Genomic DNA, 13027 nt, shown 5'->3' with positions numbered 1-13027 from the left:
CCGACATGGGGCTCGATCCCAGGACCCTGAGATCACGACCTGAGCCAAAATCAAGAGTCGGACAGACATTTAACCGACTGAACCACCCAGGTGCCCCAAAGCATTTTATGTGGTAAGGAAAATACGATGGCTTTTATTTTCTGGTGAGATATGCAGGGGAAGAAATCCAACAAGAACTTAGCAATATGGGATTGTAGGCTCAAGGAAAATTCAGGACTGGGGTATGAATTTAGGAGTGGGAGGTATGAATCTGGATGTGTTCTCCAAGAGATAGTACAGGGAGAAAAGAGCTGGAGACTGAATATAAGAAATGCCCACAAGTAAGGAATGGGAAGATGGAAAGGATTCTTCCAAGAGGAGGACATGATCAGAAAAATAAGAGATGCCCCAATAGTTTTCTATCACCAGAGGCCAAAGTTGAAGTCAGGAAGAATTACAGAGAAATAACCATCAATCTGGAATTTGGTGAAGGTCACTGGTAACTTTAGAATCCTTATTTCTTCTGTATCCTTTTATCCAATACACTGAAATTAACTGGATGTTGGGGACCAGGGAGCATGAGAGCTGGTTACTGTGTTTTTCTTGCTAAGATTTAAGGAGCAAACTTTTTGTCTCAGTGCTTATCCTCGAGAAAGCTTCAAAAATATATTTGTATATATATTTCCTGCTTTAGGAAATCCTGTCTAGCAAGCACCATTGACTCTTGTTTTGATAAATCTTATAAGATGTCAAGGTCATCATTATGAGTATTAGTCCTCATTGTTCAGAGTTAAATATGTAGAGGTAAAAAGGGCATCAGACAGAATGTATACTGACCCCAGGACAGCCCCTGGAAGTTTCTGTCTCCTCTCTCGCTAAAGCTCTGCTATCTTATCTCTTTCCTCTCTCTCCTTAAGGTGGCCTGATTAAGTGAGGTCTTAATTACTCTGATTGCAGTTAATTGAACGTTCCCTGGATTACAATGTGCACCAGAGAAGACAGAACTGATAACTCGGCCCAACATTAAAACCTCAAGTTATCATCTCGAGTAGCAGGTGGCGTCATGTTTAAGGCCTGAATGAAGATGCCAGAAAGTCCACAAGTCACCAAAATGTTAAAGGGCCCATCTCCTGTCACCCTGCAAAGTCCCCTACGAATCTATTCTACAGAAACTCACATGTCTGTACAAAGACATATGTACAAGGAAATTCGTTACAGCCATCGATTATAATACTGGAAAACTAGGGGGGAAAACCCATAAATGTCTGATAATAGAAAAATATTTAACTACATTATGGCACATGCATATTTTAGAATACTCTGTAGCCATTAGGAAGAATGTGATCGGTCTTGGGGCGCCTGTGTGGCTCAGTCCGTTGAGCACCTGACTGTTGGTTTCGGCTCAAGACGTGACCTCTGGGTCGTGGGATCTCGCTCCATATCTCATGTCTGGGCTCTGTGCTCAGCAGGGAGTTTGCTTGAGATTCTCTCTCCCTTTCTGCCTCTGCCCCTCTCCTGCTCATGCTGTCTCTCTCTTTCTCTAAAATAAATAAATAAACCATTTTAAAAAAAAGAAGAATACAGCGGGTCTCTATGTTTTAATGCAAATATCTCCAGGACATATTATAATGTAGAAAGAAACTGTAGAACAAAAAGCACAGTAGGAGCCCCTATGTGCAAAAAAGCCCTATATATGTGTATTTGCACATAAATGCATGTGAGTGCAGAGAAAGGAGACAGAAAAGATTCCACCAAACCAGGGACATCTGCGGCCAGCTCAGGGGAGCTAAGCGGAAATAGGGGCTTACTCCAGGGGGTAGTCGGTATACTCCTGTATTGTTTGATCCTTTTACAGCAGGAATGTATTCATACATTACCCGTGTCATTTAAAAACATTTTTAATACTTCCGAGAGAAGAGACTTCTCACTCAGCTTTGCGGCAGGGGTAATTAGGATGCAGAGTCTGAGAAGAGCTAAAAGGAAGGCAAAATGAAAGAGTGCTCCTGAGAATTGAACGAGCCCCTTCCCCCTCCCCTCCCCAATTACATTTCCTGTTTTCTCCCCATCTGCAGTCACCTGCGGTTTGAAATACGTTATACCACACTTCATATCACGGGCAGAAACACCGCTCTCTTTCTCTTCCGCCTCCTCCCCTGGGGACACACCAATTTCATTTTTTAATTGAATATTCAAAGGTTCATGTTATGAAGAATGAGTTATGGCGGTTCCAGCTGTGCATCTTGCTCCCACTGCTGTTATTCTGAAAATAAAAAGTCCCGTAAGCACCCCAGTGGGCAATGCCTGTCCTGTCTTCCGCCCCCCACTCCGCCCCTCTTTCAAACTTAGTGGTATAGGAAGCAAGCAGTATTTGAGGCCTCTGGAACTGTGGGTGCATATGTGTCAAGGGAGTTTCCTGCCTCCGTTTCCAGTTGAGGTGGCTAAGTTAGTGCCTGATGTTTTGAAAGACAAGACCAAAACAAGGCACCTGGCTGGCTCAGCTGGTAGAGCATGGGACTCTTGATCGCTGGGTCCTGGGTTCAGTAACTCCGCAGTGGGGGTGGAGATTACTTAAATAAATAAATACGTAAGTATGAGGCCAAAACAAAAAGGTTGGCTCACAACTGGCCTTTCCCTAAACTTTCTCCCCTGCATGTCATAGACACACTGAAATCAGATGCACTCCAGCAGACTCGCGTGTCCCTTACTGGTGGGCCTGATCTTTCACACCTTTCCTTTTCCCCATCTCCATCCCAGCCCTGAAAACTCATCTTTGGGGGCAGGAGCGGGGACAGAGGGAGCAGAAGAGAGAGAATCTTTTTTTTTTTTAAGATTTTATTTATTTATTCATGATAGAGAGAGAGAGAGAGAGAGAGAGATACAGGCAGAGAGAGAAGCAGGCTCCATGCAGGGAGCCCGATGCAGGACTTGATCCCGGGACTCCAGGATCATGCCCTGGGCCAAAGGCAGGCACTGAACCACTGAGCCACCCAGGGATCCTCGAAGAGAGAGAATCTTAAGCAGGCTCCACCCCCAGTGCAGAGTCCAGCCCAGGCTCGATCCCACCACCCTGAGATCATGACCTGAACCCAAATCAAGAGCTGGATGCTTAACTGACTGAGCCATCCAGGTGCCCCTGAATACTGATCTTTGAGAGACCCTGCAAACCCTCAGGATGATTAAAATCAATTATATGTCATACATATAATATACAAAATACGTGCTAGTCTTACTATTTATGTTATTGGTAAGGCTTCCAGTCTGTAGTAGGCTGTTAGTAGTTAAATTTGGAGGGAGATGAAAGTTATATGTGGATTCCTTACTGTGCGGGGGTCGCCACCCCTTATCCCCTGCATTGTTCGAGGGTCAACCACCAAAATGGTGACAATAGTTACTTTTGAGTGGAGGGAATGTAGGTGTTGTTGCTTTTCTGTGTCTTCTGCATTTTCTACAACAGGCGTCTTTTACTTTTTTGGGGGGCAGAGTTTACTTTAATAATCAGAATAGAAATTTTATTTAAAAAAAAAGATTCTATGATGATGCTTTCCTAGGTAGGAAAGTAGCCTTGGATATTTTGGCAAAATCTTTGACCACAACTACCAAAAAGGTGCTTTACATACAGATAATCAGAAAATTCAGTTAAGTAGTCAGCTTTGGAGCAGTTTTATTGTACATAAATATTTATTTTACCAATACTACAATAAAGCCCTATTATTATCCTTATTATAACATTGTACATACATAACTTATTATTATACGGCATAACTTATTATTATAAGGATTCATGTGAACCAAAAGTCAAATCACATATCCTGAAACATGCAACAAAACTGCTCGCTGAAGCAATCAGGTGGATGATAGATAGCCCTATTTGCTGCCTCCAGTCAAGGGAGTGGATGCCACTGTATTATCAGCGGTAAGAACCACAAAAATACTGATAAGTTCTCAGAGGTTAAAAAAAATCCTCCAGTGTGCCTCACGCACCACATGTCAGGATTTCCCTCCTGAGGATTAAGCCAGGCAAAGGGGAAACTGACAATAGTAGCAATGCCCTGAATTGGGAGGAGAAATTTAGGAGCCCTTCCAAGGAGAAATAAGCCCTGCCGACACTGGCCTTTCAGTGGGGGAGCAGCTTTGGGGACCCCGGGGACACACAAAGGACATCCTCCTTATACACGGGGAAGGCCCATTTTTTTTTTTTTTTTTTTTTGCAAACCCAATAGAAGAAACTCTGGATTTTAATGCACCAGATCAATTCCTGAGTGGCTTTTCATTCTGTAAAAGGGTTCGCAGCAGGATTCCATTAAATGGCCAGCTCTCCTAGTGCATTTAAAATGGGATTCAATAGACAGAAATTCAGCTGTCATGTACCTTTATAGGAAGACAATAGCTATATCCACCTACAGGGACAGGCTATTTGAACGGTTGTTTCTATTCTGCTCAGGGAGACCCTGATGAGCTAAAAGCACAGACCTGCCTCTTCCACAACTCCCTCCTCACTCTGCGCAAGGAAGGAAAGCAGGGAAGAGGTGGAGTTAAGAGTCTGTTACCTCAGTGGGAAGCAGAAGCAGGCGAGACCCTAGATGAAATTAAGCTGGAGAGCAAGGAGATCCTAGAGAAAAGCTGGAGAGCAAGGAGATGTAAGGGCCATCCCGTGGGAGAGCTGGTAACACCCTGATGGCTCACCTACTCCAGCCCACTCTCTTGTTTTACCAAAGGGGAAACAAGACTCAGGGAGGGGAAGTGACTTGTCCAAGGTCACAGAGTGATTTAGGGGCAGAGAGCAAGCCGACTACCACTCCACGTGCCAGATAGATTTCTTCATGGTGTTCAAACTTTGGGGGCATTGGGCTGTGGCTTAATGGCAGTCAAGAGGGAGAAGGAGGGCAGCCTGGGTGGCTCAGCGGTTTAGCACCGCCTTCAGCCCAGAGCCTGATCCTGGAGACCCATGATCGAGTCGCACGTCGGGCTCCCTGCATGGAGCCTTCTTCTAACCTCGGCCTGTGTCTCTGCCTCTCTCTCTCCTCTCTGTATATTCTCATGAATAAATAAATAAAATCTTTACAAAAAAAAAAAAAAAAGAGGGAGAAGGATCGGGACGCCTGGGCGGCTCTGGGGCGTGATCCCCGGGTCCTGGGACGAGTCCTACATTAGGCTCCCCACAGGGAGCCTGCTTCTCCCTCTGCCTATGTCACTGCCTCTCTGTGTGTGTGTCTCATGAATAAATAAATTAAAATCTTAAAAAAAATAATCAGGGGTGCCTGGGTGGCTCAGTGGTTGAGCATCTGCCTTCCGCTCAGGTTGTGATCCTGGGGTCCTGGGATGGAGTCTTACATCAGGCTCCCTGTGGGGTGCCTGCCTCTCCCTCTGCCTGTGTCTCTGCCTCTCTCTTTGTGTGTCTCCCATGAATAAATAAATAAAATCTTTTTTAAAAAAGGGAGAAAAAAATAAAAAATAAAAAAGGGAGAAGGGTCACGGGTCACGACCCAGAACACTGTGGGCTAATTGAAGTGACTCTGGCCCACGGAAGGCAACTGAGGCATCTGATGCCATAGAGAGGCTGGGACTTCTCTCTCTCAGGTTCTGTCATTTGCCTCTCTTGTGACTTGGGCCTAAGCCTGAGGCCCCAGGGCCACCTCAGCAACCAGCCAGATTCTAGGTAAAAACAGTTCCACCTCAGGCCACGAACAACTCCTGCTGGGAGGAGGTCACCTTTCCCACAAAAGCCAGACAGATTTCCTTCAAGCCAGGCTCTTTAAATAGTTTTCTAGGTGTGCTGGCCACTGTTATCTCCAATCTGCTAAAAAAAAAAAAAAAAAAAAAAAAAAAAAGAAGAAGAAGAAAAAAAAGAAAGAAAGAAAAAGAAAAAAGGTTTACTCACAGGCCTCTGGATGAATGCCCAACTGTCCTCTAGGGAGCCTGATTTTGCCTCTGCCTCCATCTGGTCTCATTTAAAGTGGATCTGAAAAAACCCAGTTCCTGCCTCTGCGCCGCTGTTCAGCGCCGGGGCCTCCACTGGGAAAGGAAACCCAGCTCGGCCTCACACCTCATCAGGGTGGGAAAGCAGAGTTCTGCTCCTGTTACCCCAGGGCCTTCGCTGGGGGTCACGGGGGTGGGGGGGGGGGCGCTGGCCGGAGAAACCTGAGCCCTGAGTCCTGTTCCCCGCCCACCTCCACCCGGAGAGAGCCTGCAAATCGTTTACCGGGTCACATTTGAGTGGAAGGGATGACCCAAGTCAGGGCCAGCCAGGGCACGCGGCATCGCTCAGCAGATGGCTGTCTCTAACGGGGAGACGCAGCACAAGGGGGTAACATTATTTCTCACCCTCCTGAGCATGTGGCCTCCTTCCTCTGCGCCGGCAGCGGAGAAACCCACGGTTTCAAATCCCAGCAGCAGAAGCCTCCTCCTGCCAAAGCCAGGAGGAAGGGTCTGTGTTTCTAATTTATTCTGCTCCCCCCACCAAGTTGTTACTTAAAATAATCCATCATTACATGGCTGGTGGCTCCAAGATTTTTATTTAAAGCAATATGGGAAGAAAGGAAAAAAGAAAGAAAAAACCCACATATAACCCATGACTGAGCTCTCTGGGATTGAAGCTGAGAATATTTTTATCATCACAGAGCCTTCAGAGCACCCAAGTATACTCTCCTCTGACCCCCCGCTCCACAAGCGCACTGGGGTGGGGGACATGCAATGAAAAGAGGGGGAAGTCAGGGTAGGCAGAGTTTTTATCTCTTAGAAACGTCACGAAAAGGGCTGGTTTGGTTGTTTTTAAAGAATCTGTGTCATGGGGATCCCTGGGTGGCTCAGCGGTTTGGCGCCTGCCTTTGGCCCAGGGCGTGATCCTAGAGTTCCGGGATCGAGTCCCGCATCGGGCTCCTGACATGGAGCCTGCTTCTCCCTCTGCCTGTGTCTCTGCCTCTGTGTGTGTGTGTGTGTATGTGTCTATCATAAATAAATAAATAAATCTTTAAAAAAAAACAATCTGTGTCATCCAGTGTGTGCCCCATTGTTTCATCCACTGAACAGCGCTAACACTTTGAACTAAGTCACTCGGTCTCCCTGTACCCATAAAATAAGAAAACAAGAACACTTGTCCAGGCAATGTAGATAAAAGCATTTTGAGACCGTTGAAAGAAACATGTTACGCTTATCCATGGTGTTCTCTTTTCTTTCTTCTTTCTCTTTCTTGACTGTGGCCTTAAAAGTACACACAACTTAAAAGCCCTTCTCAATTGTTCATGCTAATATGAAACCACGACTCTGATAATCCAGAAACCCAGGCAAGTCTAGAAATCGGTCCTATTTAGTTTTGGAATACCTTTTTCCGGGGGACTTATCTTTCTAATTAGTTTTGCTCAGACTCATGCAACGGGTTTGTTCCCTTACAGCACACAAAGGGAGGGGCCGGGCCAGGTAACAAAGCCAGCAATTAACAGAAAATTTACAGCAGAGACGCCACAAGGTAAATGCTATGCACATGACTGCAGATCAAAATCTCATTATACTATACAGACAAATCGCTCAGCTGTAATGCAATTTTGTAATGAGAACGCTGCTAACCCTCACCATTTCCAGGATTTAGGAAATGAAAGGAAACGGGACTTATTCCTGCCTGTCATCTGGAAGCTCTCAGAGGGCACAGTCCTGTGTGCCTTGGCACCACCATATCCCTGGCACCTCAACACGTTGAAGGAATGAATGAGAATAAAAGTGTGTGAATTAGCAAATAAAGTGTTCCCAGCCCAGGAGCAGCATGAGAGCCTACTTTTCCTCATAGCTACCTCCTTTCTTAGCCAAAGCCCTCAGGAAGCCCCCAGTCGTGGCTGGATGAGGTCTGCTTGTAATGAAGTCTTTTTTTTTTTAAGATTTTATTTATTTATTTATTTATTTATTTATTTATTTATTTATTTATTTGAAAGAGAGAGAAAGCATGAATGGGGCAAGGGGCAGAAGGAAAAGCAGACTTCTCACTGAGCAGGGAGTCCCAATGCGGGGCTCCATCCCAGGACCCTGGGGATCATGACCTGAGTGAAAGGCAGACACTTAGCCGACTGAGCCAGCCAGGCGCCCCTGTAATGAATTCTTACAGTAGGCAGCAGCTCTTCTGTGCAGCATTGATCACAATGATAATTATAGTTATTTAAATCTGCCTCCACTACTAGAGCCCAAACTCCCTGAGGGAAGGGGCTGTATGCATTTGGTTAGGGGGAGGGGGACGTTGTCATTCCCCTCTCCCCACTTTTTCTTTGGAAAAGTCTCAAACACATAAAAAAGTTAGAAAATAGTACCATGATCACCAATGTACCCCTGATTTAGATTAAACAATTTTTAATATTTGGGGCCATGTAAATTTTCTTTTTATGTTTAAAGATGTATTTATTTGAGAGAGAGCAAGTACATGTGTGTGAACATGAGGGGGAGGGGCAGAGGCAGAGGGAGAGAGAATCTCAAGCAGACTCTCTGCTGAGCTTGGAGCCCCCTTGAGGGGCTTGATGCCCGGACCCTGAGATCATAACCTGAGCCAAAATCAAGAGTCAGCTGCTCAACCGACTGAGCCACCCAGGCACCTCAGCCATGTACATTTTCTTCTGTGCTGTATCCTCCGTGGAGGTATGGGTACATACTGGAGTTTTGCTCTCCCTGCTTGGAGTATAATATTACTTTTACTGTGAGGTGATAGAGATGGCTGAGGCAGGGAGCTTCCAGGGAAATCAAGGGTAAGTGCCACTTGGTAGTAAGACCAGAATGCAGAGGCAAGCTTCTCCCAGCCTGTAGGCAGTTGCCCTGAGATAGCTGCCCCAGAACGACCCAGGTGGAGGCAGAGTTAGTCCCTGCAAGATCTTTCATTAGGGAGAAAGACCATTACCTGGCTACCACCAGAGGAGAGCATCACTGTCCACATTGTGGGATTGGTTCAAGCCAGAATCAATGAGCCATTCTTTCTATGGGCCAACACTTACAATCTGGATCCCAAAATACACCATTGAAAGAAAGAGCTCAATAAAAGAGCCAGAAGATGCAGCCCCTGAGGTCTGGGCTATGCCTTGCTAGGTGACCTTGTACAAGTCACCCATAACCTCAAAGAGTATATTAATAGCAGCCCAAGCCACCTCACAGGTAGGGGCTGGGAGTGGGGACATCCCCAGAATCTTCTATAGATCTCTAATTATTTCACAGCATCTATAATTTGTCTCTCCAACTAGACTAAGCTTAAAAGCCAGGAACTATGTCTGCTACTTTTTTTTTTGGTAGAGTTGACCAGGGCTAGCCATGGTGCTGGACACTTATTAGACAAAAGTCAACGTGTGGACACAACGGAGAAATAGTTTTGTCACACATCTTCATGGTGTTCATTCGCGATGGGATGGGATTGTATTGTGTGCACAAGAGTTGAACTTCCAAGCTGCATGTATGCCTAAATAAGTGTCCTATCCAACAACTCCATGGCCTGTTTCAGGTCACTAATGAGGTTACCTTACTAGCCATGGTGACCCTCAACTGACTCTGGAAAGAACACTCCCTCCCCCACATGCACAAACACACCAGAGCAATGCTTGCATGGCACCATATCTCAGAGCTCATTCAAAAGAACTCCTACAATAGGCACACTTAGGTTTAATTTCCAGTCTTCTCTTCCCAAACCCTGGATACGTGATTCTTGGAAGAAACAAGCAGCAACCAGCCATCCAAGGTCTCCTGAGTTAATTCCATCTTCCCCTGGTGAATTACAACCTCTTGCAGACACAAAGGAGAGCAGAGACAAATGACACATAAACAAGAGCTTTACAGACTGGGGGAGGGGGGCAGAGAGAATGACGTCAGTTTTCCCAGAAACCCATTTATCCTGATAACAAGGTCTCAAGTGCTTGGGCTGTTCTTTCAGCTTCAGAATCTGGCGTACAATTATGTTCTTCATCATGCAGTATGGGCAAGGCCAGCCGGAGCAAACTAGAACCATGCGCAAACCAAATGGCCCTAAACCACTCTCACCTCCCATCTGCCGAACAAAGGGGACCTCTGGGTTGCCTGAATCTGCCTGAGGTGAAACACAACCTTCTGGAATGTTCCCCTTTGCAACGTCTGCCCTGCAATCCTAATCCAGGCAAGGAGGACTGGTGACAGAGCATGGACAGGTCGATGCAAATTAATTAGCTGACAAGAAAAATCATTAGCATCCTTTCTGGTCACTAAAGATGGAGCAAGTGTAATCCAGGAGACTAATCCCTCTACTTAAGCCATGCCATCTTTAAAATGCAGGTAACAGGGAGTAGAAAAGCACTCTGGGAACCCTCAAAATGCCCCAGCAATAAATATTACAGTGCCAATCTTAGAAGAGAATTCTCTCAAATTCGATTATCACAGAGCACTGCCCCCTATACTAGTCCTGGTCCTTCCACATCATGACTGCATGAAGAGCTTGGTGCTGGGGTCTGTAGGGGTTGGGGAGATTCAAGAAAAGTCACCCTGCCCTCCAAACAGGGACAAGAGGGTGGAATAAATTTATATATATCCTGTAGTGAAAATGCGACCAGATTCTGGATTCAGATTTTGAAAATAAATCAATTTAAATTACTTCAAATACCTAGAGGCTTTTTTTTTCCTTTTTTCTTTTTTCTTTTTTTTCTTTTCTTTTCTTTCTTTTTTTTTTCTTTTTTCTTTTTTTTTTTTTTTTTGGCACTGGAATCTCAGTGCATGGACTGTTTCCCTAAAAAAGTAAACCAATGGATTAAAAACTTGTGTGTGCGTGTGGTTCGGAGATTTTCATCCAGTAGGATTTGGTGCTATGGGGCTCACCTACCCCTACTTCACTCTCCTTCATCAGAGAGTGTGGATAATTGTGGGCTTCTGAAGATCCCAGATACCCATGGATGAAGAGAAAGATAGATTGTCCCCCTAGACGGAATTATCCCCTCCCTTTACAACCAAACTTCTGGTTAAATAAATAAATAAATAAATAAATAAATAAATAAGGAGCCTCAAGTCACTTCAGTATGATTTCTCTGAACATTCTAGGCTGGAAAACTTCAGTTCTTTAAAAGATTTTTTTTTTTTCCAGAGTCTGCTGCCAACAAAAAGAGAGACGGCACCGCTTCAGCAAGCCTCACACTTATATGTTCCTGAGTCCCCACAGAAAGAAGCCAGCGCCCCGGCTTTGGCGAACAAGCCCTGTTACACTGGACACGCACCCGAGACAGACCCCCAGAGGCCCGCAAAACCCGGGTCAAGGCTTCCAGAAACATGCCAAACTACGCAGCCAGCCACCTACAGGCCAACGAGCTGCACGCGCGCGCGCACACACACACACACACACACACTCCGCCACACGCGCGCACACTCGGGACCCAGAGGCACCCAGCCCAGCAGAGAGCAGTCGGGACACACGGACACACGTCACGGAGGTGAGCGCACACGGAGCGCACACGGGGAAACAGACGGACTCCTGCAGGGTCACGGACAAGCCCGGCGCCGCCACCCGCCCCGGAGGCACGAGTGCGCGCGCGTGCACTCATACGAACACGGTGATACACACACACAGACGCAGTCACATATGTAATGCATATGGAGAAACCCTACCCCAGCCAGTCACCTCCCCGCCCCCCTCGCCACTCGCCGCCTCCGGCCCCAGGCTCACCCCAGCCCGGCGCCCCTCTTCCGCAGGAGGCCCGGGTGGGGGGCGGCTGGGCGCAGGGGCGCGGCCCCACGGCCGGAGAAAGCAAGACCGGGGGGCCAGGGACCCCGAGGGCTCGGCGGCTCCTGCGGCCATTCATTCGGCAACGCCCCAGCGGCGCGGCGGCAGCTGCAGCGAGGGAGGCGGCGGCGCTCACTGCAGCTCTTGGGCAATGGAAGTTCAGCTGCCCGCCCGCAGCCTCGCCCGGGTCCCCCGGCCGCCCGCCACCACCGATCGCGGGGACAGGACGGGGGAGTGAGCCGCTGACCCCGGGGGAGAAGTCCCGCCGCGCCGTGGCTCCGGGATGCTGCCCACTGCCCTCCTCGCCGGGGCCGCGGCGGCGGCCAGGTCTCCTCCGCCCTTCCCGGGCCCCCGGCCCCCCGCGCCGCGCCGGCCCCCCAGCCCCGCACTCACCACCTGGCGAGCTATGTCGGTCGCTGCCATCGCTCCTGCGTCCGCCAGGGCTGCCACGGGTGCCGCCGCCACCGGAGGTACAGCACAAGAAACAGCGAAGCTCCTCCGACAAAGAGAAAGTGTTACACTTCGGGCGCGACCAAGTCCGGTGGGGGGAGGTGCGAGGGAGGGGCCCCCGCGCCGCTGCTCCAACCCCAACCTCCCCTCTATCAACCCACTCCCTCGGAAGTGGGGTTCGGGGTGGGGGGCGGATTTCACGCGCCGCTTCCCCCTACGGCGAGCTCAGTTCCAGTTCTCCCTGCAACCTCAGCTGTAGGCCTGTGCGAAGGGGGGCTGGGGCTCCCCTCGGTGACCACGTCCTCTGTCCCCCCCCCCCGCCACTGGGCTCCGTGGTACGTCCCGACCTCTGCTGAATTGTCACACCCCCCTGCTCTCGCCTTACATCCCAGAGTCCCCAGACCCCTGAGGCTGGAAGGGAGCCCCTGCCCCTCCCCCTCCCGCGCACAGCTCCGCTGCTGAGCTCCGCAATCCTCCTCCCCCTCTTCCCCGCCCCCTGTACCCCCTCTTCCTCTCCAGCGAGATCTCAGGGTGCTCCGATGGGAGCGCCAGCGGCCGGAGACCTGAGGCTCCACCACACCTCCTCCCACCCCCCCTAGCCCGGGAGTGCTGCTGCAGCGGGAGTGGGGGGGCGGCTGCGGCACCTGCCGCTCCACAGTGGAGCTTACCAGGGGGCAGCTGGGGGGAGCCGCACTGCGGCCCCGCCACTGAGCGGTGACGTGCGGAGTCCGAGGCCCGCGGCCTCGAGGTCCCCTTCTGCCCCGGGGTTTCCAAGCCTCGGATGCTGTGGGCGGTAATTTCGTGAAGCCGAGCTCACCACTGTTGGGTACTTAATACGGACGGTCCCCACGCCTCCTCTTCCTACCAAGCCCCAAAAGCGCAGCGTGTGAGCGGGGCCCTGACCACGAC

General features: G+C 48.9%; 1 protein-coding gene across 4 annotated transcripts in view; it reads right to left on the bottom strand.

The window, feature by feature from the left end:
* SEPTIN6 (septin 6) overlaps positions 1-12384 on the bottom strand; it is a 67004-nt gene extending 54620 nt beyond the window's left edge. For 2 of the 4 annotated variants that reach the window (XM_072817316.1, XM_072817317.1), the window contains exon 1: positions 12062-12382. In XM_072817316.1, coding sequence (XP_072673417.1) covers positions 12062-12091 — 30 coding nt within the window. In that variant the 5' untranslated portion in view covers positions 12092-12382. Of the gene's footprint in view, positions 1-12061 lie in introns of all 4 variants that reach the window. The other 2 variants (XM_072817313.1, XM_072817314.1) reach the window with 2 other exon arrangements.
* Between the last annotated feature and the right edge of the window lie 643 nt (positions 12385-13027).

Source organism: Canis lupus, chromosome X (genome assembly GCF_048164855.1).
Source record: "Canis lupus baileyi chromosome X, mCanLup2.hap1, whole genome shotgun sequence".
NCBI lineage: Eukaryota > Metazoa > Chordata > Mammalia > Carnivora > Canidae > Canis > Canis lupus.
Note: the sequence above shows the minus strand (reverse complement) of the source record. Positions and strands in the feature narration are given on the sequence as shown.